The sequence below is a fragment of the Mesoplodon mirus genome (genome assembly GCF_964341445.2).
Source record: "Mesoplodon mirus genome assembly, chromosome: X".
Taxonomy (NCBI): Eukaryota; Metazoa; Chordata; class Mammalia; order Artiodactyla; family Ziphiidae; genus Mesoplodon; species Mesoplodon mirus.
In genome coordinates this window covers 116,031,270-116,056,429 of record NC_138981.1, presented here as the reverse complement: position 1 = coordinate 116,056,429, position 25,160 = coordinate 116,031,270, and the positions used below count along the sequence as shown (strand labels likewise).

Below are 25,160 nucleotides of genomic sequence, written 5' to 3'. Positions count from 1 at the left end.
ACCAAAAGCAGATGGCTGGTTAAATAGCACTCTGTAGTCAATCTCCAGATATTTCATGAATAGAGAAGTGAAGAATTCAGTGTCATCCCAAGACTGGGACCAGGAATATGAAATGAGTAGGGCAAAGGGAGAATTTTCTGAGGAAGATTTGACATTGAATTAAAGCTAGAATTTGGCTAGCTGAAATGTATCCACAGGCAATGAATGAATGGTAGTTGTTTGGATGGATGTTTGTAACCACTTGATTGTGTGTGGCTAGTGAAGACTGCGTCTACTGAGATTAGTTCAATGTTTTCTCAATTTCAGATCACTCTCCTATATAACACTTTAAGGTTAAAAAAAAAAAGGTTATCTACCGTACCTTCTCCAATAGGAAGTGGATCTGGTCCCGTTTTTTCAAAGTTAATAACTACACCACTCTGAACTTTTTGAACTAAAGATTCCAAACATTGATTCAACATTCTCTGTGTTCTAACACAGTAGGAGCGACCTGTACCAGAAGGAAAAACAAATAGTACAAGTTTGATCAAATAAAACACTACTTAACAATACAAGCATCTGAAATCCTAAAATACAACTTGAAATAATCAAAACTACACTGGCAGCAAACATCACACTAATGGTGAGCTTAAGCAGCAGAGTTGAAAGATTCGGAAGGAAAAGAAGTAAACACTGGATGTGGCATTTAAGAAAAATGGTACTCTGCTGCCCTGAATCTTTCCTTTAGAAATAGTAAATATTGCCAATACCTCCTGTGACTTCACACATCTGTGTGATGGCAGATTCATCAGTTGGTACACTCCCTAGCTGCTCTGGTTCAGTAGAAGCCAATCCAGGCAAACGCAACACCAGGGCAAATAACCTTTGATCCCAACGAAAAGGTTCTTTGGTTAGTTCACTTCCAGGCAGAGGAGAATTCAAAGGCAGATGAAGCTGATAAGGCAAAATTGGAAAAGTTTCATCATAACAACCCATACAAAAATGAAGACAGTTCAAGAGTTATAGAGTTCACTTTTCTTTGATGTCCTCAGTCAAATGAGGCAATCTTTCAAGGATTACCAAGATGGAACGTTTGATCAAACTTATTCTTAACTGAAATAGCTGCATGTTCTCTGCCATTTAAACGAAATTTGAGAAAATGAAATCTCACCTCTTCTTGAACACCAGCAGTACTTGTTAACTTGTTTCCATCTGTGATGGTAATTAAAATAGATGGTTCTAAAAAAAATGGATTTCTCCCCTAAAATACATTTAAAAAGTATTAGAGCTGTGTAAAGTAATAACATTGTATTTCAACTTTTACATTTGCCTCCATTGTATTTCAACTTTTACATTTGCCTTGCCTGTGATCTTTCAAGTGTGTGATAAAATTTGCCTGGATAAATAAGAAGGAAAAGGTTAGGGACTGAAGTGGGTGGGAATCAAAATAACAATCCCTGCAGAGGTAACATTCAGAATAAACTGAGGAATTCTTACAATTCAGGAACCCCCCAAACTATAACATCCAAATCCCCCTCTCCCTCTGCTTTCCAAGTAATCATAAAAGAAAGATATTAAAGGGATTATAATGGCAGCATCCTCCACACCCGTGTATCATTCAGAATCCTGGCACAGTGAGGGGGACATTAGTGACTTATGCTCTGCAACCTGGCCAGTGACTGATTATTGTGAGGAGAGTTTTTTCAGTGGGAAAGTGTAATGATAACATCAGCAAATGCTATTCTGCCTTCCTCTTATACTAGAGCTTTTTTGTTAAATTGAGGGACTTAAGGACTCTGAAAGTTTCTCTTCAATTGTCTTGCTCCAGTATTCTCAGCAATTTATTCATCCCATGATAGCTGATGATCTGATGCGTAGGCAATTTTAACTATTTTATGGTCAAGCCACATAAAAGACTCCCCTAAAAGAATTTTTGTTAAAGTATGTATTTAAAAGATACATGGACCTCCTTTTGGACGTTATAAAAAGGAGCAGAAAACTTGGTAGCCATGCCCAATTTTAAATTCTTACCCCAAGTCACCAAAATAAATTAGCTGTACTCACTCAAAATTTTTTTACCTGTCCATAATTGTCTATTCCAGATATTAATCTATTGAGATTTAACAAATCAAATGAGGATCTTAGAGCCTGACCAAGAGTAGTCAGTCCAGAAGCCTGAAGATTTTTTAGTTCACTCATGAATGTTGCATGATTTTCCTTCCAACCAGCCTGAAAACCAAACATTTACAAAGAAATTCCCAATTATACAATGAACAATATATAAAGTGCAAACAACCACCAAATAGCAAGTATTAAACCTCTAACAAGTTAATAATTCCTTAATCTAATTCTATTCTATATCTCGACTGATCAAGTGGAACAAAAGCAGGCCATTAGTTTCAGAAAGATCTGCCAGCCTTAATGATCAAGAGCAAAGACGCAAACAATGCATTCAGTCCATTATGGCTGGAGGGCTTTGGCTCAAGAAGTCTAGTTTGCTATTCAGGCTCAATCAAACCTACCGAAACACCTCAGTATTTACCTTAGTTTGACACTGAGGATGAGCACAGAGCACGGGGCAGAGGAAGGAGTAATTTTTTAAATGCATCGTCCTTGATAGAGACAATTAGCTATTGAGTGTCTGATTTACATGAACTTTTCTAACTAAGATTTTTTTCTCCCAAACAATATTTTCACTTTAAACAAGAGTATAGGTGGAATTATAGGAATGGAGCCACAACTATGTGGAGACAATCCTTCTGGCATCTTTAAACATTCAGAAAGGCGCAAATCTAGAATACGGGAGAAAGAAAAGAAACAAAAAGTTTTGACAAAGAAGCAGCATCGCCTAGGTACCCCCAGCAGTTATGAACAGCAGCAAAGAACCAAAGACCCAAGGTCAACAGCCAACATGCTCTGATTGAATCGTTTGTAGAACAGAAGGAAAGGACCACGTTGACTGGTCAGCAATGTGGCTATACAGACAAAGCAGCACAAAACGCTAAGAAGAGAAGCCAAAAGAAGATGGCAGCTAACAGTAGGTCACAGAGGAATAGGCCAGCAAAGGAGACAGTAGACAGCACAGCCTGGCAACTTTGTGGGACAAACAGGCACCTGAGTCTTGGTAGCCCTGTGGGCAGTAGCGTAATATGCTGAAGGTTCAAGTCATGCCAACCAGACCAGTAGAGCTGGAGGCGGAAAGCTAGCGCAAATAATTCAGAGCTAAATGAAATGACTGAAGTTTCATGTTCAGCTAAAGACCATTATCCACACAACTATAGCAAACACTATCTTTTCTAGTTTCATAGCCTCCTAAAGCAATCTGGGTCAGAGTGACTGAAAGGCAGAAAAGGGGCCCATTGCCTGTACCCTATTATGAAGTATATGCATGACCTTGAGCAAAACTGTCGGCTCTTAGGACCTAAGTTTCATTATCTGAAAATGAAGAGGATTAGATAAACAGGGATACTGTGTAAGGCTGTGCATGTTACAACCCTGGAGAGCCATTCACATTGTGACCCATGAGAATGGCGCCCCCTAGGCTTGGACAGTACGCAACCTCCATAACCATATTAGGTGAAGGTGATCCTGGTTAAGATCCTTTCCAGTCCAATAGTCTGGATTCTGTGAAATTAAAAATGTGCTTTTAGGGACTTCCCTGGTGGCACAGTGGTTAAGAATCCTCCTGCCAAAGCAGGGTACATGGGTTCAAGCCCTGGTCCGGGAAGATCCCATGTGCCATGGAGCAACTAAGCCCACGAGCCGCAACTACTGAAGCCCGAGCGCCTAGAGCCCGTGCTCCGCAACAAGGGAAGCCACCACAATGAGAAGCCCACGCACCGCAACGAAGAGTAGCCCCCGCTCGCTGCAACTAGAGAAGGCCCAGGTGCAGCAACGAAGACCCAACTCAGCCAAAAATAAAATTAATTCATTAATTAATTTTTTAAAAATGTGAGTTTTCTCTGTGTGTCTGTGTGTGTGTTTCCTAACATATCCTGTAAGTCAAAGGATCTAAAGGTAGAACCTTTCCATGTATTATTCTTTTGACCAGATTGTACATATGACTTATAGTAGCTGGGAAAAGTAGAGGATGGGAATAATTCCTTGTGACCCAAGGAAAATCTTACTGAACTAGACAAACTAAACTTTAGTTAAAAGGAAGGATTATGATTTGAATTGTCCTCATCAAATACTTAGAAATATCAGCAGGTGATTATAAATCACACTGAATTCAAAACTTAGCTTTCTTATTTGGGGTAGAAGAGAAGGTCTACAGCTGTGGGTGAGGGAGAGGGAAAGCATCAATTCTTTCCTTTATTTATCCAACAAATTTTTATGGACCAACTATGCTATGCTGGGCAGAATGCTACATGCTGGAGATATCAAGAAGAATTAGCCCTTGAGGAGTTCCTGCCACAAAGGAATAAGGAATGCAGTTATGGAGACACGGAAAGAACAAATGACCAGGGAGTTAGGGAAGGCTGGTCACAGAAGACAGGCCATTTGAAGAAGTCTAATGTCATGAGGAGAAGATCATGGGATCCCCACACTGATGTGAGGAGTGGAGGGGGCAGGGCAAAGGAAGAGAACAGAGTTTATAAAAGGACGGGGCTTCCTGGGGAACCGCAAGTAATTTGATTATCATCACTCTGAGTACGCAGCAGGAGGCAGAGCTGATAAGCTGGGCTCTGACTATAATGTGCTGTGTACATTGTGCTCAGTAGTCTGGATTTTATCTGTTGGCCCTGGGAATGACTTGAGGTTTTTAATTAGGGGCGTGGCATGATCAGATCTGTATTTTAGCAAGATCGTTCTGCTGGGAGTTGGAGGATAAATTGTGGGGTGGAGGGGAAGCTGAAGCTTGAGGCAGGGAAACTGGTTTGGAGAATGTTGCAATAGCTTATGAGAAAAGTGATGAAAGCCTGAGCGAGGGCAGCGGGGATGGAGAGGAGGCTGCAGATTAAAGAAGTATTTCAGAGGTGGAGTCAGAAGGATTTAGTAGCTAATTAGGGGCATGAGTGAGGGAGAAAAAGGGTCATACATTAGGTTGAGTTCTCTTGCTTGGGCAAGTCTGGGAATGGTGGGGTCTTTCACCCAGAAGCCACTTCACAAAGTTTACTTTTTTTTTTTTCTAGAATGGCTTCATTTAGCAATCTAACTTCTACACTGTACACTCAGAGTTACATCTGCAGCGAGGGTTGAACTCCTAAGAGCCACAAGATAGTTCAAGGCATGACTAAAGAAAAATCAGTGAACTACTTGATCTGGTAAAGGGTTGGGATAAGGTTTGAGTACCACCAAAGCAAGCACCCTATAACTCATCTGTGTTTAAAATAATGTGTCCTAATTGTCACTGATCAATCTGTCAGAATGACTGCTCTTTAAAATTTCCTCTCTAATATGAATTGAAAACATTTAAAAAATTGTTTCTGCACCTGAATCACTGGCATTCAATTTTTAGGTCAATTCCAATCCTTTGCAATGAATTAGACAATACTTGAAATTTGAATGCTATTCCTATCTCAGTACTACACAGTGTATGGGCTACATTTACAACCCAAAGCAATAAACTTCTTGGTAGCAGTTTAGCTCCTTCAAGAGAAGAATTAATGCCCCTAAATCCAGTCCTCAGAATGCTGAAGGGGAAAAAAGGCCTACAGAGTAATTTAAATATCTAGAGAACCTTATTAATGTGAAAAATTCTTCCAAAAAGATAATTATTAGTTCCAGTGGGAGAAAGTATGTTTATATTCTTCATTCATTGCTTGCAGTTGATTTTTTCATAAATGAATTCAGGACAGCCCGTTGACTTTCTTCATACAGTCTTTTCTTTCAAGTAACTCCAAAGATATCCTACTCTCATGTCAGTAAAACCTTTACTCCTGATAATAACTTCCATACATTTTTATGGAGATTTACAGCTTACAAAGCATTTTCATACTTCACATTTGCCTAAGACAATACTATAAAATAGGCATGGCATTACCATCTCTATTTTGTTTTAACAGACCAAGAGGAAGTAAGACTTGAGTATGTCTTGTTTGTTGGGGGGATAGTGGATAGTCAGAGAGGCACAGTCTGGAGTTACACTATCTGATCCAGTAGCCCCCCAGCCACTGAGAACTTGAAGCATGGCTAGTCTGACTTGAGATGTGATATAAATGTAAAATACACATGGGATGTTGAAGACTTAGAACAACAACAGAAAAGAATGAAGATATCTCATTATTTATTTTTCAATTGATTGCATGTTGAAGTGATAATGTTTTGAATGCCTTTAGGTAAATAAAGTATATTACTAAAAGTGTCACCTGTGGCTACTAGAAAATTTGAAATGCTGTGTATGGCTGGCATTATATATCTATTGGACAGAGATCATCTAGAGGGAACTGAAGGTCAGGCAGGAAAACTTGGCCTTGCTTCAGCAGAAAATAGACTCATTACAGATTCCAAGGCTTGGGGAAACAGGATCAAACAGTGTCTCAGGAAGGTCAGTCTGGCAGTGAATTATAGGATAGACTGGAGAAGGAGAAGCTGTAGTCAGAAAAAATAAGCTAGGAGGTTAGAATAGGCATCTAGGCCTGAGGAAGGGGTTAATTGAGAAACATTTTGAACCACCAGGATAGGACTTGGTGACAGACAGACCATAGGCCTAAATGAGACAGAGTAACAGATGATTACAAAACTTCTAACCTGAGACAACTGAAGAATAGAGGTTTAGGACAAAGGAATAACCTGGGGTGAATGAAATCCTAAACTGTGAGTTTACTGTCTTCACAGGTCAAGTTTTTAAAGCCTCCCAGAAGTAAAATGAGAATAATGATGATGATGATGATAAATAATAATCATAGGTGCCTATGTGTCAGGAACTCACTTATGCTAAGCAGAGCATTTTATATCTATCCTTCTCATCTCATAACCACCCCATGAAGTAGGTGCTATTATTACGTCCATTTTATAGATTAGCACACTGAGGCTCAGAGAGGATAAACAACTTGTCCAGGTCAAAACAACTAATAAATGACACAGCCAGGACTTGAACCCAGGTAGCCTAACTTTAGAACCACCAATGTAAACCACTGTACTAGAGGTTCTTCTACCTATTCTACGTATTCACCTCATAGACATGTCTTGTTATACTAGCTTAAAGGTTCATAAGTTGAATGGAATTTCCAAATTTCATTAATTTAAGTCTACTTTCCCTGATGTCAGAACGCAGACCAGTTGGGTGTGGGGAGCAGTGAATTAGGACTTGGAAGACCCTGGTCTAATCCTGGCTGTAACTAACTAGCAAAACGAGTGGTCCAGAGTAAGTCATTTCCCGTTACTGTGGCTGTTTCCTCACCTAAGCAATGAAAAAACCGAAAACCAACTCTAAGGTCCCTTCCAGTTTTCATATCCTATCATTCCATACCTTGTATCCATCCTTTATATAAATCTGACTTACAGAAAGAAAATGCCTCATATCTTAATAAATATGCTAATTCAGGTCTGGTTTAAATTTGTATAGCCGACTAAAGACATCTTTGAATATCAGCAGGAAGAGTATGGGCCTTTCAGTCTGTCAATGACTTGGGTTCTCCCCACAGCTCTAAGGACTAGCCCACTAGCCTTTTATTCCCTACTCATATCACCACAAAAAGGAGAGAGTCTGTACTCCTTTCCTCAGAAGGGCAAAGCCTAAAAGAAATATTTTCTACTACCCTCTGCACCCCTATTTCCATGTCCTTATCTGGTATGTTCTCTGCCATATGGTGCTTAAAGGGTAGGTTTTGCCCCTATGACAGAACTATAGTGGAGGTCTGTCAACATGTGAACTATTTGGAAGCTTTTTATGAACACACATCTAAGTTATACCCTCCAGTCTAGCTTTTCTCAGGAATAACGCTGCTATTTAGAATTCTGGCTGGTTCCTGTGTCTTATTTCTCCACTGGTTTCAATGGAGGAGGGAAAGGTAGGGGTGTTATTTAATGGCCCCCCCCCCAAACCTCAGCATCCGAACACTTGTCCTTCCTGAACTTCATTCCATTTCGGCAGGACCATTTCTCTGATTCATTGATTTTTATTTTATTTTTATTTTTTAAAATGAAGAACCCTTTCCTCCAAGGAAATCTTGCCAGGAAGTATAAACAAGTAAAAGAGATAAAAACAGATCAACTGCCCTTGAAGAGGATGTGGCAGTGGTGTTAGAGCCCTTTCTGTAAACGCCTGCTCTATCTCTGAAGGTCACTTGCAATCCTTTTCCAAAATATAAATGATCGTGTTAGACTCAGTATATAGTGCAGATTTAATGAACACGGTATTAACTTCTCCATCCAAGGTAACCGAAAAACATTTTTTAGGGCAGCTGCATCTAGCTTTCCACAGAAGAAGCGCCCCTTAAAAGACCATACAAATGGAATATGTATAAATAAAAAAAAAACCAGTTGAATAGTTAAAATTCTCTAGGGTGACAGCTCCTGAAAGAGAATGGCAGTGAATCTTTTCAAACAACAAAAATAATCCTTCTCTATTACAGACTGTCACATGCAGCGAGGGAACCTCTCACGGGAAGGGCATCACTTGCTCTGTCCCTCTGACTGGGTGCTGAGCCACTGCACTAACCCATTTTGGGCACATGCACCCGAAAGCCTCTTTGGACCCTACCCTGAAGAGCAGTTCAATTCAATCCAAGGCTTCCTAGCTTGTTAGCAAGCCCTTCACAATGAATAAAAAGCCTCGCTGGATTCCAGAGAGAAAATACATGTTGTTTCCCTCTCCCTGACAAGACTTTTTAACTTCTATTAAAGGAAATGAAATCACCCTGGTAATATTTGCCCTTCATAAATTCATATAGAGGGCTATCCCGAACCTTGGGCTCTTCTTCTAGGTGGTTACAAACAAGATGATTAACGAATTTAAGTATTTTCCCAGATGTTGCAAGTTAAAGCCAAAGAGTCTAAATTTAGCAGGGCCATCATTTCTCTTGTTGAAAGATAAACTATTTTCCTTTTTCCATCTGCTCTCCAGAAGTTGGGGAGAAACTTGCTCTGCAACAACCCAGACAATTTGAATAAATCAACTTCAATGGCATTTTTCAACTAACTTAACTTTCTTCTCCAATTTAACATTCTATCATCTTTGTCATCACAAACTGTTCTTGTGTTGGTAAAGTGACCAGTGGGACAGGATGACATGAAAAATAAGAAGCCCTGCTTTTCCAATCAACTCTGTCTCCTGAGAAGACAAATGACTTTTCCCTTGGTCTTTGCCCTTAGCTTTATATGGAATACTTGTGCGAGTTAAAAGTTTTCAACTTCGAGAATTTTCTTCTCACAACTAAAATGGACTCCAATTCTGATACATATAAGATGAGGTTTACTTGCCCTCTTAGGTAAACTGTAACAGCTGAAATCACTTTAATATGTTCAAATGTCTTGTTTTTCAGTATTTTATTTTATTTTATTTTTTGTGTGTGTCTCCATATAAAATGTCTTTTTAAATTGTGTTTACAGCTAGAGCACCTATATAGGAGGTTGTTAAAACTGTGAAATACACATTAGGAAGATGCTATATCATTGAAAGAATAGGATTGTCTCGCTTCTTGTATCAACTTTGAAAACTCTTCTTGCACTATATTTTCTGACCCTATATGACGCAATATTTTTCCGTTAATACTCTAGAAATTTGGTCTGATTTCACTTTTTTTGTGTGGTTTTCTCACTTGACTCAAGGTACTGATACAGTTCTAGGTTCAAAGGAGACATTCTATTATTCTGTATTTTATATGTACTAATACAGCTTTCTCTTGTAAAATTACTTGTTTTAAGACTATCCAGTTCTCAGGACAGGAATAAAGACACAGACGTAGAGAATGGACTTGAGGACACGGGGAAGGGTAAGGGTAAGCTGGGATGAAGTGAGAGAATGGCATTGACATATATACACTACCAAATGTCAAATAGATAGCTAATGGGAAGCAGCCGCATAGCACAGAGAGATCAGCTCGGTGCTTTGTGACCACCTAGAGGGGTGGGATAGGGAGGGTGGGAGGGAGACGCAAGAGGGAGGAGATAGGGGGATATATGTATATGTATGGCTGATTCACTTTGTTATATAGCAGCAACTAACACACCATTGTAAAGCAATTATACTCCAATAAAGATGTTAAAAAAACAACAACAGAATACCCGGTTCTCTTGGATTCCTTTTTGTCAAATTTACTTCCCCAGGGGCACTTCTTAGTGTCCTGAACTTGCTAAGATACTCGAAGCCCATTTTATTTGATTACATCAGTTCTCTCCCAGACAACTCTGAATGTTATCATTCTGTGGTTCAGTCCACCAATTTTCATCCACAAGCTTCAGGAAATACTACCAACCAAGACCACAAAAAAAGAAATCTAGCTTACTTGAGTCTTCTACTTTTTAAATAAATTCTTATAAATTGACCCCCTAATATATTGCAAAAACTTATTTGACAGTCTGTGGCCTGCTGAATTGTTTTTTCAGCAGATGGTTAAAGACTCTCATAAGCACATTTTTTAAAGTAAACCGGGCAAAGACATGATTCAGTTTGATTCCACTCTCACAAAGTTCACCATTTTGTGTTACTGGTCTCTTTAAGATACCTAGGATGAGGGTTTTTTTTTTTAGTGGATTAACAATCATAAGGATTAGTCTAAAATATCTACAAACTTCATTTATGACTTTTCAATTCTTACCCAAGGGAATTAAGATAAAATTATGAAGTAGCACACCTCTCAGAGTTCATGTGAAAGTGTAAGATCCAAAGAAATTTGATCTTCACCAGAGGATGCTAACATGTAGAAACCAAATTTTCTCCTCTGTCCAAGAGGCAACTGAACTGTTACTGAAAGAAAAATGTCATAGAGTTGCAAAGAATTTACCAAACTCGGTCAGATATAAATGTTAAGTTTCCTCTTTCACTCCCAGTCCATTTCAACTGCAGCTATTGACCAATACTCATTATTAGAAAAAACAAAAACAAAAATCAAACAAACAAACAAAAAAACGTTATCGTGCTGAGCACATGTTCAATTGCTTAGGTTTGGGGTTCTGATAGGAGATATTTTTATGAACACATACACAAGATAAAAATCAACAAAAGTGGTCTTGGAAAATACACAAGGACAGGAGTGAGACTAAGCCACCCAAACATTACAGAAAGAGTTGAAGAGAGGAGAGAGCACAATGGCCATTCCTTACTTTCTAAAGATCTTATGGCATCTCTTTCCACCAGACTAATTCTTTTTAAAAAATTCTCTCAAAAAATTTTTATGAGCTTTTTTTTACATTATAAAAGTAACGCATTCATTGTTAAAAATCCCAACAGAAATACAAAGTTAGTCTATCTCTTCACCAAATTGTCAGTTCCACTATTCAGAGGTAACCATTTCTAGGAATCTGTCCTGAACATTAAACTGTTGGCAGCAAACAGAAATGACTCCAATAAGATGAAGTGACATTTACCTGTAAGATGAAGTGACCAATTTAACCAGTAGGTACGTGATACAGCACTTTAACCACTTATAGAAACTGTTTTCTAAAATTTACAGCAATTTTGGGACTTCCCTGCAGGTCCAATGGTTAAGACTCCGCGCTTCCACTTCAAGGGGCGCAGGTTCGATCCCTGGTCGGGGAACTAAGATTCCGCATGGCATGCGGTGCAGCCAAAAAAAAAAAAAAAAATTAAAGCAATTCTGAAGTCCCCCTGACATCCCAGCCAGAATTATTCCACTTCCTGCCTTTCAGTTATACAATTCTCTCCTGACGTTTTTCAGAAGGAATAGTGGAAATAATCTAGTCTAATCCCTTCATTTTACAGATAAGAAAACTGACACCGTAAAAGGTTACATGACTTGCCCAGAGTCATGTGTCTAATCAGTAGCTACCAGACAGGCTACCCTATGACCAGTTTTTCAAATCTAATTTTTATGAAAGTACCTAGGAAGACTTTAAATAGACTTCTAACATATAGCTCAAAAACTTCACTATGAAGTGGAATTTACAATGTCTATACACATGTAAACTTTTAAGAAGGAGCGCTTTGCTCCAAACATCTTGCACGTTCTCCTTCAAGACATACAACAGGAGGGACCCCCAACTTTCCAATGTCATGGCTGTATTAAAGACTAGATATTTTCCCTGGAATCCCATTATCCACCGTCTAGCTGCGTGGGCTCCCTTCCACAGAGACAAAGGCAGAGAGGAACTGGTTAAATAAACGGCAGCTTTTAAATCAAAACATCTTGGTCTGGTTCAGGCTAATCAACCGCTAAAGGTCAGAGTCCAGCTCTCTCCCCCTTCCTCCTGCAACTTCTCATCATTATAACAGCATTTAAAGCACCTTCTGTCACATCCTCCCCCTCAAGTCACAACCTTGCTGGCATGCTTTCCGTTCATTTTCTCTCCTCCCCCAGGCCTCTGGTCCCTCTGGCTCTCTCTCTCTCTTCTCCCTTTGGTTAACTGATGGTCTAAGAGTTGGCATCAGGAGTGGGGAGACAAACTCAGGGTATGGAAGAGAGAGGTCTGGCTGAAGGGCAGGGCTCCTGTGGGGAAATGATGGGAAATACGTTTATACAGATACATGGAGCAGGTCCTAGAGAGCTCAGAATGGCAGACTGAGCAATTTTGACTTGATTCCATAGGCACTGGGGAGTCTCTGAAGGCTTATGAGCGGGGGGGAGTGATATGATGAAACCACCTTTTTTAGAAAGTTAGCAGTTGGTATGGGTAGGGAGTAGGAATTTGGGAAGCACTTGGAAGACTACATAAGAAGTTGTTATAGTGGCCAAAGCATAGAAGTGAGGACCTGGACTGAAGTGTTGGCAGCAGAAATTGAGTTGAAGGAACATATGCAAGGGACATTGCAAAGGGATAGGCCACAGAAGAAGATGGAAGGACAGGATCAAAGCTGAATAATGTCCACCGTGCAATCCTGAGTGACTAAAAGATGGGGAATATAGAAGAGGGGATAGTTTTAGAGCCATAAGGAGGTCTGTTTGACATGCTAACTATGACCTGATGGCAGGATAGACAGGCAAGTGGAGATGTCCCGTCGTCAGCTAGCAATGCCTGGGTGAGAAGCTGAAGTTGGGGAGTAGAAGGAATATTTGATATCATGAATGACGTAGGATGCATTCAGCAAGGGAAAGAATTTGGCAGATAGGGAAAGAATTATCAGAGAGAGAGGTGGAGAAACAGAATGGAGGAGGTGATAAGTTTCTGGAAGGAAGAAGCATTCACAGTTTCAAATATAGGCAAGGACAAAAAGAATAAAATTAGTAAATTAGCCCAAGTAGCTATATAGTAAATCCTAAGACCTTAATAAGCTATATTTACTTTCCTCAGTAGCACTACTCCCTACTCACACAAACAAATGTTTTGAGCCTCTTGTTCAATAACATTCAAGTTCAGAGTTTGGCTCTTAGCACTAAGTTTAGTGAACTATTCGACTTAACAGGGCAGGATATAACTAACGAAAGAGCAGGTGCATATGGTTGAAGATACAGGCACATATATATTAAGATAATCATGCACATATGGTTTAAGATACAGAATTCTATTTTTTCTGCGAACATCTGGCACAAAAGCCTTCGTGTAACTTTTCTCTGGTTAAGACCCCAGTGGCTAAGTTGGCAGCACCACCAATCCTCTGAAATTCATCTCTTACCAACCTAACTAAGCAGGAAGGGGGGAAAAAGCTATCTGCCTATGGCAGGGGTGTGGCTTGAGGAGAATGGGAGATCTGGCTGAAATGAGGAGAGGACCATTAGATCAGGCACAGACTGAGAGATAAAACTCGGCGAAGGCAGTATGGCATACTCAGGCCTTTTACAAACTGGCTTCTGCCTCTCCCACAGGTTGTGGATTAAAGGAAACTAAATGGCTACTGTGGAGTACATTGACTGTCCTTCTTTTCCCTATAAGAGAAACATTTATCAGGAGAGTGACAGGGTGAACATGATATATCAGTTTCTGGAGGCCATTAGATTGGCAAAAACCACCCTGTTGCTTTTTCAAGCCTACCGTTCTTCCCACAGGGCCTGCTCGGCCTAGGCCCCAGTGCTCAACCTCTACTCCCCAACTATCTCAAGTTCCATCAACTGAGAGTCCCAACAACTCCATCTCTTTCCCTGAGTAGGGGCATAACTGTGATATCAAAGACGAAAGTGGTTCACAAAAAATGCACCATGATATTCACCTACAAAGAATCAGAGAAATAATAAAAATGGTAACACTAGCAGTAATCATTTTCATTCATCGAGTGCTTGCTCTAGCATCAAACACTGTTATATCAAAGGCAACTATAAATAAAAGCATGACAATTCTGTCTAAAACACATGATTCCAGGACATATACCATAATGAGAAAATACCACTGAGAAGTTATTAAAAGGAATATTCTACCATAATTGATAGGGAAAGTGAAGTGGCTCATTACTTAAGACTGTAATAGACACAGACCTGGGTTACTATTCAGTTGTGTTACTTAACCTCTCTGGCCCCCAGTTTCCTTATCTGTTAAGTGGGGATAATAATAGTACCTGTGATTTAGGCTGGTTGGGAAGATAAATGAAATAAGCACTGTACATTCATTGGCACACTGCCCTGTACATAAGCATTATTCAATAAATGTCAGATGCTATTATTAGAAAGCTATTATATTATTGTTCATTATTATAAGGAAGTAGATATAAGTCGAATCCTATCTGTAAAAGCCAGATAACACCTTTGACTATAAGATAGGTTTTAGGAGGATCTAAAACTAGGGCTACAAAATGGTTCCACATCATATACATGCTATTCATCAACATATCTGTACTCTCACCCAGGCTCAGAATTAGACATTGGTATTTATTCCTTAAATGGGAGCCATTACAGTAACAAAAAATAACATTGTAACTCCTGTAATCCCCCTTAGGAGGACTGAGCTTAGAGAAAGTAATGATCATGGGAGCCCGCCCATGGCCCCACTTGGACCTCCCCCCTTCTTTTAATGCTACTGATGACTTCCCATGATATAAGACAAGGGCCTTGCTAGGGAACCTCAAGAAACCCTTCAACAAGAGCAGTGATACAAACCCCTCTTTGTTTCTTAGGTTTTACACTATGCCAAGCTAAAGAATTTATCCTTTATCCTCCTTCTCTTGATGAATACTGTTCCTGGGAATTCTTGGGCCAAGTAGCTATGTAAATCTAATAAGGGATATGTTACATATTTCTAATAGCACTAAAAGCATGGAACATTTTGTGCCACTGGTGACCACATATTACAAACAGAATTCTGAATTACCGTAGTTACATTAGGAGTTCACATATATATTCTTTTCTACTTAGCCCAGGAAAAAAACTTCTAACCCAACCAGTTGGATCACCAAGTGTATCCAAAAGTCTAAGCAACCAAACTGGGTTTCAATACAAACAAGAATGGGATGCTTTCATATTTTTACCCCAGGGCCAAGGGTTATCAACCCATCAACTCTGAACTGTATGATAACCTTTCATGCACAAATGACTCCATTATAGAGGTGCTCACTTAGATCAGAACTTTGAGAGGGAGGATCCCCCTTCAGAAACAATTTCTAGGACATGAACATCATAAATATGTTAAGAAAAAATAGAGACCAACACTGTTGTCCAATAGAAACATAGTGAAAGTCACATATGTAATTTTATATATTCATGTAGCCACATTAAAAAAATAGAAACAAGTGAGATTAATAATATATTTAATTTAATCTAATATATCAACAGTATTGTCTAAACTTGTAGTCAATATAAAAATTGTTAATGAGATATTTTATATACTTTTGGTACTAAATCTTCAAAATCCCATGTTCAGTTTACACTTACAGCACATCTTGATTCAAACTAGCCACCTATTCAAGGGCTCAATAACCACACGTGGCTAGTGGATGCTGTACTGAACGGCGCAAATACAGCCAGTCTGACATGAATGACTGGTATATTTTGAAGAGCCATGCCTACCCTCACGGACACCTCAGCCCTTCACCCTCTTTTTTTTTTTTTTTTGCGGTACGCGGGCCTCTCACTGTTGTGGCCTCTCCCGTTGCGGAGCACAGGCTCCGGATGCGCAGGCTCAGCGGCCATGGCTCACGGGTCCAGCCGCTCCGCGGCATGTGGGATCCTCCCGGACCGGGGCACAAACCCGCGTCCCCTGCATCGGCAGGCGGACTCTCAACCACTGCGCCACCAGGGAAGCCCCCCTTCACCCTCTTTGATGGAACTCTTATAGTGTCCCCACCCCTCTCTGGGACCACTAGTCCACCTGGAGTTGTGAGGAAGAAGGGGGGGAAAGGATGTGTTTTTAACAAAGCACCTTGGAAACCCAACTCCATTTCCCAGTAGAAACAATAGCAAACACAATAGTTCTATGGCTAAGTGGCATTAAGGGTTAAATAGGCTTTCCTGGGGAGGAAGGTCTGGGAACCTAATCACCATTTAGAACACTGTATCCAGGAGATAGCATGTTCCAACCTTCCAATAGGCACACAAAGAGACTGCCTGGATCTCTCATCTACACTCTTGGTAAAAGGGAACTGACAGCCATGTTTACAAAGAGTTTTTCATTTAAGTACTTAAATTAAGCTAGTTGCTTCCCTTCTTCATCCCTGTCCCCTCCTCCCCACATTCAGAGGATCCTTCAATCCTGCCCTTCTCTGGAAAGCACATTTCTCCCTGAGATGTGGAACAGCTGCCATTTTGGAACACTCCGTGAAACTGAGAACCCTGTCTTCTGAACAGTTCTAGTTATATTTCTGAAGCAATGGCAAACTGAAAAGGACAATATTTGCTGTTTCCTTATGTGTGCCCTGCCCTTCTGCCACCCTTCCTACCCCCATCCTAACCTCAAAGTCAAAAGCTCTCAAGTGGCCAGCACTAATGCAAAACTAGGCAATTTCAACTACATATTTTAGATCTCCCCCACCTCTCATTTTCTCATCTCCCCAGCCCACCTCAACGTACGCTTCTGCATAGTAACCATGCAAGCACACAGACAACAAGCCTTACCCTATTTGTCTTCAAATCCACCTCATAGCTCTTCATTCCAGGAGAAATGTACAAACTCTAGCTCGTAGGTTTCGAAGCCCTTTTGCGATCCAGTCTTAACTAGTTGCAATCTTGACTGGATAAACTGAATCATCACTGGGTCCTGTCAATTCTCCCTCCCTCACCTGCAATCTGTTGGTTTAAGAGTCCACTGTTCTTGACATCTCCCGTATCTTAATCCACATTCTCCAGTCACCTTTTTCCAATGACTATTCTCAAGACCCTTGCAAGGACTAGGACCGTATCTTTTACTATTCCTATTTCCCCTTGGGCCAAGTCTTTCTTGGTGTCACCTTCGGCCCCAAGTATAGTATAGTACAGTCCACAGAGGGTGCTGAATGAACATATGGTATATGAAAGGCTAGATTGCTATAGTAGCAATCCAATGTCAGACTTATCTGCCAGAAACACCATTTTGGTCATATCACCACAATGGTGGTAAAAGTCAGACCAACGGCTGCCTTCAGGGGAGGAAGGGATTACAGGAAGAAGCAAGAAGCATTTTCTGGGTTAAGTTCTAGACAGAGGGTTAAGGGATCATAGTGGAAGTTGTTACACTATTTGGAGTAGGGGTGGGCAGAGGGGCAGGATGACTTTTGAGAATGTTGAATGAAGAGGTGAGGCATGTTAGGCCAACCAGTGTGTCCCAGGCAGAGGGAACAACATATGCAATGGCACAGAAGCAAGAGGCAGAGTGAGTCTGGAGAAGTGACTCTGAAGAGTGTGGGGAGACACTGTTGGCAAAACCAGCTTAAGGAGTTTGGATTTTATTCTGAAATATAATGGGGAGTCCCTGAAGAATTTTTAATAGGGGAATGACTTTTGAATTTACTTTAAGAATCAGCAATCTAGTGGCGATGAGGGTGAAGAATCAGTGGCAGGCAAGACCAGAAGGAGGGAGACCAACTGAGTGGCTGCTGAAACAATGGTCCAGATGAAAGTTGAAACAAGGGAGGAGCAAATAAGAATGAATGGATACAGACAGGTTTAGGATACAGAACAGACAGGACTCCATAATTGTCTCAGCACTCCCTAGTCATCTCCCAGCTGGTACTTAATGTGAAAGTAGCACTAACTCCCTTGACCAGGCATCTAGTCTTCTACCCCAAAATATCCCTTTTTCTTTCTTTTTTTTTTAACAAGAAATATTTTATTCGCTGCAAAACAAAACAACAAACAAAGTGCAGATAAACATAGTAGTATACACATGACCGATGGAGGGTTCTCTGTATAAGCTTTCACTAAAGTTCTAATTCCTCCTTCTCCTCTTATATAAAGAAAAAGAGCTATCAGGCAGAGTACCTCATTTTTAAAATTCTTTCCAGTAAATTATATTTAATTCACAGGTTGGATAGAGGTCTGGAAGCATGTACTTTTTATGTATGTATGCATGTATGTTTAATTGATATATAACATTGTATTCGTTTCAGGTGTTCAACATAATGATTTGATATTTGTATATAGTGCAAAATGATCACCACAGAAAAGCTAGTTAATATCCACTGTCACACAAAATTACAACATTTTTTCTTTTTTCTTATGAGAACTTTTAAGATCTACTCTCTTAGCAGCTTTCAAATATACAACACAGCAGTGTTAACTATGGTCACCATGCTGTACATTACATCCCATGACTTATTTATTTTATACCTGGAAGTTTGTACCTTTTGCCACCCTTCACCCACTTTGCCCACCCTCCACCCCCTGCCTCTGGCAACCACCAATCTGTTCTCTGTATCTATGAGCTTGTTTTGTTTTTGTTTTTATTTTGTTTTGTTTTAGATTCCACATTTAAGTGAGATCACGTGGTATTTGTCTTTCTCTGTCTGACTTATTTCCCTTGACATAATGCCCTCAAGGTCCATCCGTGTTGGCACAAATAGCAAGATTTCCTTCCTTTTTTATGGCTGAATAATATTCCATTGTATGTACATATCACATTTTCTTTATTCATACATCAGTGGATATTTAGGTTGTTTTCATACATTGGTTATTATAAATAAGCTGCAATGAACACGGGGGTACATATATCTTTTCAAGGTAATGCTTTCATTTTCTTCAGATAAGTACCCAGAAGTGGAGTTGCTGGATCATACGTTAGTTCTATCTTTAATTTTTTGAGGAATCTCCATACTGTTTTCCATAGTGGCTGCACCAATTTACATTCCCACCAACAGTGGAGGAGGGTTCCCTTTTCTCCATATCCTTTCCAACACCTGTTACCTGTGTTTTTGTTAATAGCTATTCTAACAGGCCTGTGGTGATATTATTGTGGTTTTATTTACATTTCCCTGATGATTAGTGATGTTAAGCATCTTTTCATGTATCTGCTGTCCATCTGTATATCTTCCTTGAAAAATGTCTATTCAGATTCTCTGCCCATTTTTTAATCAGATTGTTTAGTTTTTTTGCTACTGAGTTATATGAGTTCTTTACATATTTTGGATGTTAACACCTTATCAGGTATATAATTTGACAAGATTTTCTCCCATTCAGCAGGTTGCCTTTTCATTTTGTTGATGATTTCTTTCCCCCTTTTTCATTTCAAAATAACTATCATCACACGCTTCAAATGGCCAATGAGGAAGATGAAAAGGAAGCAAGATCAGGGGAGGAACAACTAATTATAAAAGTCAATGCCCCACTTTTGTGGCATTTTGAGTTTTCAATGCACCTTCCATTGCCTCCGGTTGTTCTCACCGGCCACGTTGCCACTGTTTCACCCAAAACCACTTCCTTAGCTTCCAACCACAATGAAGGGCTCCCCTAAAAGTCACTCCTTTTCCAAATAAGCCCCATAAAATATACCCATGGGCATATGAAAAAGTTAAGCCTTAGTTAAAAATACCACTAAATGCTTGGAACACAGATCATTTAAAGAACATAGGTTTACTTCTTAGATCTGTAAGCCAAAATACTGCCTTTTGCTGATACATGTTAACGAAGGCACACAGATACCAGTAAGCAAGGCTGGCTACAGGATGTGAAAAAGCAACACTCAAGGGAAAATTGCACTTTTTCAAATGCTCTCTGTTTCAAATTACAGACTTGGGATATTTCTTTGAAACAACTCTCCCTATTTATTAAAAAAAAAGTCTGTACACGATTTATACATGTGTTTCAGCTATTTCTAGAAAAATGACTCAGTTTTATGTTTAGGAAAAAAGCATTTCCTTCAATAAAAAAGAAATCACTTTAAGAAAGTAGCTTCAAACATCAAACCATTTTGAATACTTATTATCTACTCCAGTCTCACGGCTCACTTTCTTCTTGGTGCCCTCAATTTGCTCAGAGTTAGTAGTAGCGACAAGCTTACCTCTGCTATTCACTGAATAAAAGGAAATTATGACTCATAGCAAAACAAAACATACAAGACAGCAGAACCTCAGCCAAAACTATTAAGAACTATTATACCAAAAAAAGAAAAAGAAAAAAATAAAACCCACCCCACTTCTTAAAACCGTGTATTAGTCTTATAAGGATACACTGGAAATTTAAAAATATTAAAAGGCTTCATCCCAGCTGTGTACACTAAAGATACCATTGTATAAATGTAGTGTTAACATTTGTGACACTATGTATAAAACCTGTCTACAAAGCAACACTTGAAACAGATGTAGCACAAAATACTTGCATTTCATGTGCTTTTTATATGGTTCCCCAAATCAAACTTAATTCCGTCCATGCCCAGCTGACTGCAAGTAACAGGTATGACTAATTTTAAAAGAGTACATAGCCATGTCCTAAGGGGTATGCAGTAAGAAGCTACTAAGTCCTGGGTGAAATACTATATTCACATGCTCAACAGTATACTTTAGTGAAGAATTCCAGTCACAGTAACTTTTCACAACAAGATTTATTGTCAGAGCCTGTAAGTGGATATACTGGGAATAGTTCCACGCCTATTAGGAAAAAAACCTTCCAACCAAATGCACAACTCACGCCTGTTACACCATCAGCAGAACTGAATCTTCTACTAGGAAAAAAAAATCGCTTTTGCAGTGTTTAGAGTTGGATATAACCAAGACCTGAGAAATAAGTAGGCGGTTACTTTGACAAGAGATAAACAATGGCCCTCCAACTGTAGAGAAATTCAAAAATACGCTTCACGTTATTCTGCAGAAAAACAAGTTAACAAATAAAACCCTATCAACATCACTTTGCTGAAAGGACCTCAGGCTCCTAGCGTAGAGTGCAGTTTTAAGTAGCAACTAAGATGCCTGCTGACAGTCAAATAAAGACCTATTTGATAATCGGTGTGACAGAAAACAGACATTTATGGCTCCCAGCTATTAGCAAGTGAAAGATTAGACTAAATTTTAAGAAAAATTCACCAAATGTTCTAAAATTTCAGACCTTCCAAAATGGCTAGATCCTAAAAGCAAAAGAACAAATAGTTACCACATGCTGAGGGGAGGGATGGGGGTGGGCATCAGGGAGTGACTGAAAGGGACTCACAGAAAGAAAATGCTACCAAAATATGGCATATCATTAGAAATTCAGGTATAGACAGCAAAATGACAAGAACATCGTTAAGATCATTAACCATTCCCTAGCACATGTAGTTATCATGTAAGATTAAAATGAAAAAACCTGAATAACTTTAGAGACGCCTAAAGACTAAAGAAGATAACTCATGATTAGCAATTGAAAGTATTATACCAAGTATCTTCCCATACCTGCCCTGCATAAGAAGAGAAAGAGCAAAGTCAACCTGGAAGAAGGTTTTTTACTTTAGGAAAAAATGTACTGAAGATGATGGCAAGATAAAAAGAGCTGACAGATGAAATTTCCACTAAAAACAAAATTCAACTTTTCCCCTCTGTTCACAGAACTATCTGGAGCCTCTAAAATACCATGGATACGTTACATAGCCACTAAAAATTTTAAGTATGAAGACTATGTGGCAACCGGGAATAATTCATAGGACAAAATAGGTGGAAAAGGCAGAACTCAAAGTAATATGTACACTATGGTTACAATGCTAGGTAAAAAGCTGTAATGATGGTTGTTAAGAAGGGGGCCAGACTTTTTCTTTTCCAAAGATTCTGTAAATATTGCCCTAAAAGTTTTATAGATCAAAAATCATGTTTAAACTATGAGTCTTGGTATTCAGGAAAATGTTAAATAAGTTATTCCTTTCAAGACAAAAAAAGACACACTGCTGTGTAGTTTATCCTTTTAACTACTTCAAATTAAGGAGGATTTCAAATGGCCACACTACAAACGGTGGGTTCTTATCTGTATTAGTACTCAAAGGGTGTAGACTTTCATACTTAGGATGGACAAACATCTGCTTTTCTATGTGGAAAAAATGGTCACACCCTTGTAGGAAACTGACATGTTTAAAAAGCTTATGGCATTCTTAAAGATGTCTACTTGCTCCATGTTTCTAAATAGATAAATCAAAAACGGAAAACAAAGCATCAAAACCAGACCGGTTTTCAGGGGAACCTACTAATCAAACTGTTAACCGAAGCTACGAGTCACAAAAGTAAAGCCTCTCTGGTTTTATTTCTGAAGGAACGCTCTCTATAGCCAACTATTCAGTTTGGTAGGTTCCATTCTTTCAAACACCTCACTCGGCTAAAACGGATTACAACACATCCAGTGCCTCCCCGACCCTGTTAAGAGAATTCTGAGAAAAAGAGGGTATCTAGCGAAAGACGTCAAGGATTATGGTGATGTATTTAAAAATTTTCAATATGCAAGCAGGACTCTTATGCAGGTTGTTTTAATAGTCTGAGTTCTATTTTATCGGGCCACTGCAGGCAAAGCAGTTCTTTATCTCCTCACCATTAGGACAAGGGTAGGGAGGTGAAGTGCTCCCTACTTCTCTCCTGTAGGTCAGATCCCTGTGGATCGAGTCATCGCATTTGACTATTGTAACCGCGCTCAGAGAGTCCTCCCCTTCCTTCCTTTCTTTTCCCTGGACAAATCCCTACGTGACGAACACAAACCTAATTTATGATGTCAATAGGTAGGCCAGGTCCCTAAAAAGCTCTGTCCCCGCGGGTTCAGACTCTGCATCTCCCCGCCCCACCCTGTCGCGGCTTGGGTGGAATCGCCAATGAAACACTAACAGTAGCTAAGGTAACAGAGCCGGGCTTAACCGGACCGATGCCGGAGAAGAAGTGAAAAGAGTTTCTCCGGGCCTGGGGGTTGGGAGGCTGGCTCCGCGGACTGATTTTCCATTGGGTGGGGGTGGGTTAGAGACCACAGAAGCGCAAAAGCAGTGTAGTCTAATCTTTGAAGGCCGGCGGCCGGCTCTGCCACGCTCTCAGCAGGAAGGGGAGGGGAGCGGGAGGAAGAGGGGGAGGAGAAGCGGCGAAGGAAGGGAGGAGGGGGGGAAGGAGGGGCCGGGGGCGGAGCCAGGGCTCCAGGAAAACCCGCGCGCGAACCCGCAGCACCTCGGGGCGGAGTCGCCGGCTCCGTCCGGCCCCTCGGCCTCCACCGCGCGCGGTGCGCCCCGAAGGGGCGGGCCCGCCCGCAGCCTCCCTCCGGGTCTCGGGCCCTCCTTCCCCTCTCCTCCCTCCCCTCCCTCCTTTCCATCTCAGCAGCGCCCTCGGTCTCCCTCTCCGGCTCATACAAAAGCAAAATGTCCGCCATCTTCCGAAGCGGCTGCGCTCTTCGCCGCCACCGGCCCGGCTCTCCTGCGCTTTCTCCCCGGGGCCGCCCTTCCCCCGGCCCCCTCCCCGACCCCCGGCGCCGCGGCTCCTCGGAAGCCGCAGAGGCGCCACTCACCCCCGCCCTCGCCCCCACCTCGCCCCGCCCGCCCCGCCGGGCGACGCAGGACCGCCTCGGGCGGGGGCAGGGGGGCTCAGCTGCTCAGGCCGACCGGCTCCCGCTTCCCGCCCGGCCCACCCCCTGGATGGCCCCTTTACCTTGATGCAGTACGGGGGTTCGTCGTAGGTGACCAACATGTACCTGTCTCCGCGGCTGGCCGGGTCCCGGGCGCGCAGCTGCGGGACGAGGGATGACGGAGGGGGCCGCGAAGGGAAGGGGGGAGGAGGGGGTGATACCAACGTTACAGAAGCACCTAAATCCACCACCACCCCATCCCTAGGGAACTCTCCCCATCTCTCCCCTCCCCTCCCTTTACCTTCAAGAATAACTCCACAGCGCCTTTGGCAATGTCCAAATAGGAGGTGCCCAGGTCAGTGCGCTGGTTCATAGAGGCGGACGTGTCTATGAGGAACAGCAGGATGGGCATCTTCCCCCGCACCCCTGGCTCCGGTCCCCACTCTCCTGGCCCTCTTGCCCTCACTGCCGCGTACTGCCACCCGAACCCTCAACTCTCGCAGAGCCAGGGTGCAGGGAGCAAGAGTAAGAGGGGGAGACGGGACGGGACAGATGGAACTGCTCCTGGCCTCCTCTTTCTGCAGCCCCACCTCTTCTCCCTCCAAGGGAACTTGAAAGTGTGAGCGTGTGTAGCCCTCGGGGCCCTCCCCCTTCCTCTCTTCTGCCACCACTACTGCCGCCGCCGCCGCTGCCGCCGCAGGGACTATTGCCCGAGCATCGGTCCAAGCTCACTGAAGCGCTCGCCCCACACTGAGAGCTGTCTCTGTTCACCGACACACAACTTCTGTCCGCTCACCTACCATGGGCACCATGTGACCAGAACCCACGCCATTGGCTGCCAATTATATGTTATTTGCATATTCATTAGATGACAGGGCAAGGGGAGGGACTTGGGCGAACCCTGGGAGTTGAAGTTTGAACCCAGGCAGGGGGTAAGGGGAAATGTTAAGGACCCTCCTGTAAAGGACTTGGAAGCTGTTAGGATACTTAGGGTGGCTTGGATGGACTTTTCTCTTGCTCTTCAAAGATGATAATTCGAAAGGAAGAGTGAATTTGAGCAACAGTTGTGCAGAGGTACAGAAACAGATGCTTGGACAGGCTGTACAGAAGACGCTTTGCTAACTGCAATCGATCAATCCTGCCAGTGGCTAAGACCAAAACATTTCAGAAGCAGCAAACTTCTTTCCTGGCAAGACCTACTTGCATTCCTTCAGATCCCTCCCCACGCTTGATCAGTGTTTGTAAGTCGGTCACTGGCCTTGCATTCAGCGTATATCTACTGAGAAAGGAAACTAAAACTTAAAC

The 25,160-nt window shown here is 41.4% G+C and overlaps 1 protein-coding gene across 7 annotated transcripts in view; it reads right to left on the bottom strand.

Moving 5' to 3' along the window:
- INTS6L (integrator complex subunit 6 like) overlaps positions 1-24,619 on the bottom strand; it is a 50,787-nt gene extending 26,168 nt beyond the window's left edge. For 4 of the 7 annotated variants that reach the window (XM_082610167.1, XM_082610168.1, XM_082610170.1 and 1 more), the window contains exons 1-6: positions 24,157-24,619; positions 23,939-24,016; positions 2,059-2,208; positions 1,151-1,240; positions 750-933; positions 362-490 (exon numbers count right to left, since the gene is read on the bottom strand). In XM_082610167.1, the coding sequence (XP_082466293.1) occupies positions 362-490; positions 750-933; positions 1,151-1,240; positions 2,059-2,208; positions 23,939-24,016; positions 24,157-24,267 (742 nt within the window). In that variant the 5' untranslated portion in view covers positions 24,268-24,619. Of the gene's footprint in view, positions 1-361; positions 491-749; positions 934-1,150; positions 1,241-2,058; positions 2,209-10,718; positions 11,129-23,938; positions 24,017-24,156 lie in introns of those variants that run through there. The other 3 variants (XM_082610169.1, XM_082610171.1, XM_082610172.1) reach the window with 3 other exon arrangements.
- Between the last annotated feature and the right edge of the window lie 541 nt (positions 24,620-25,160).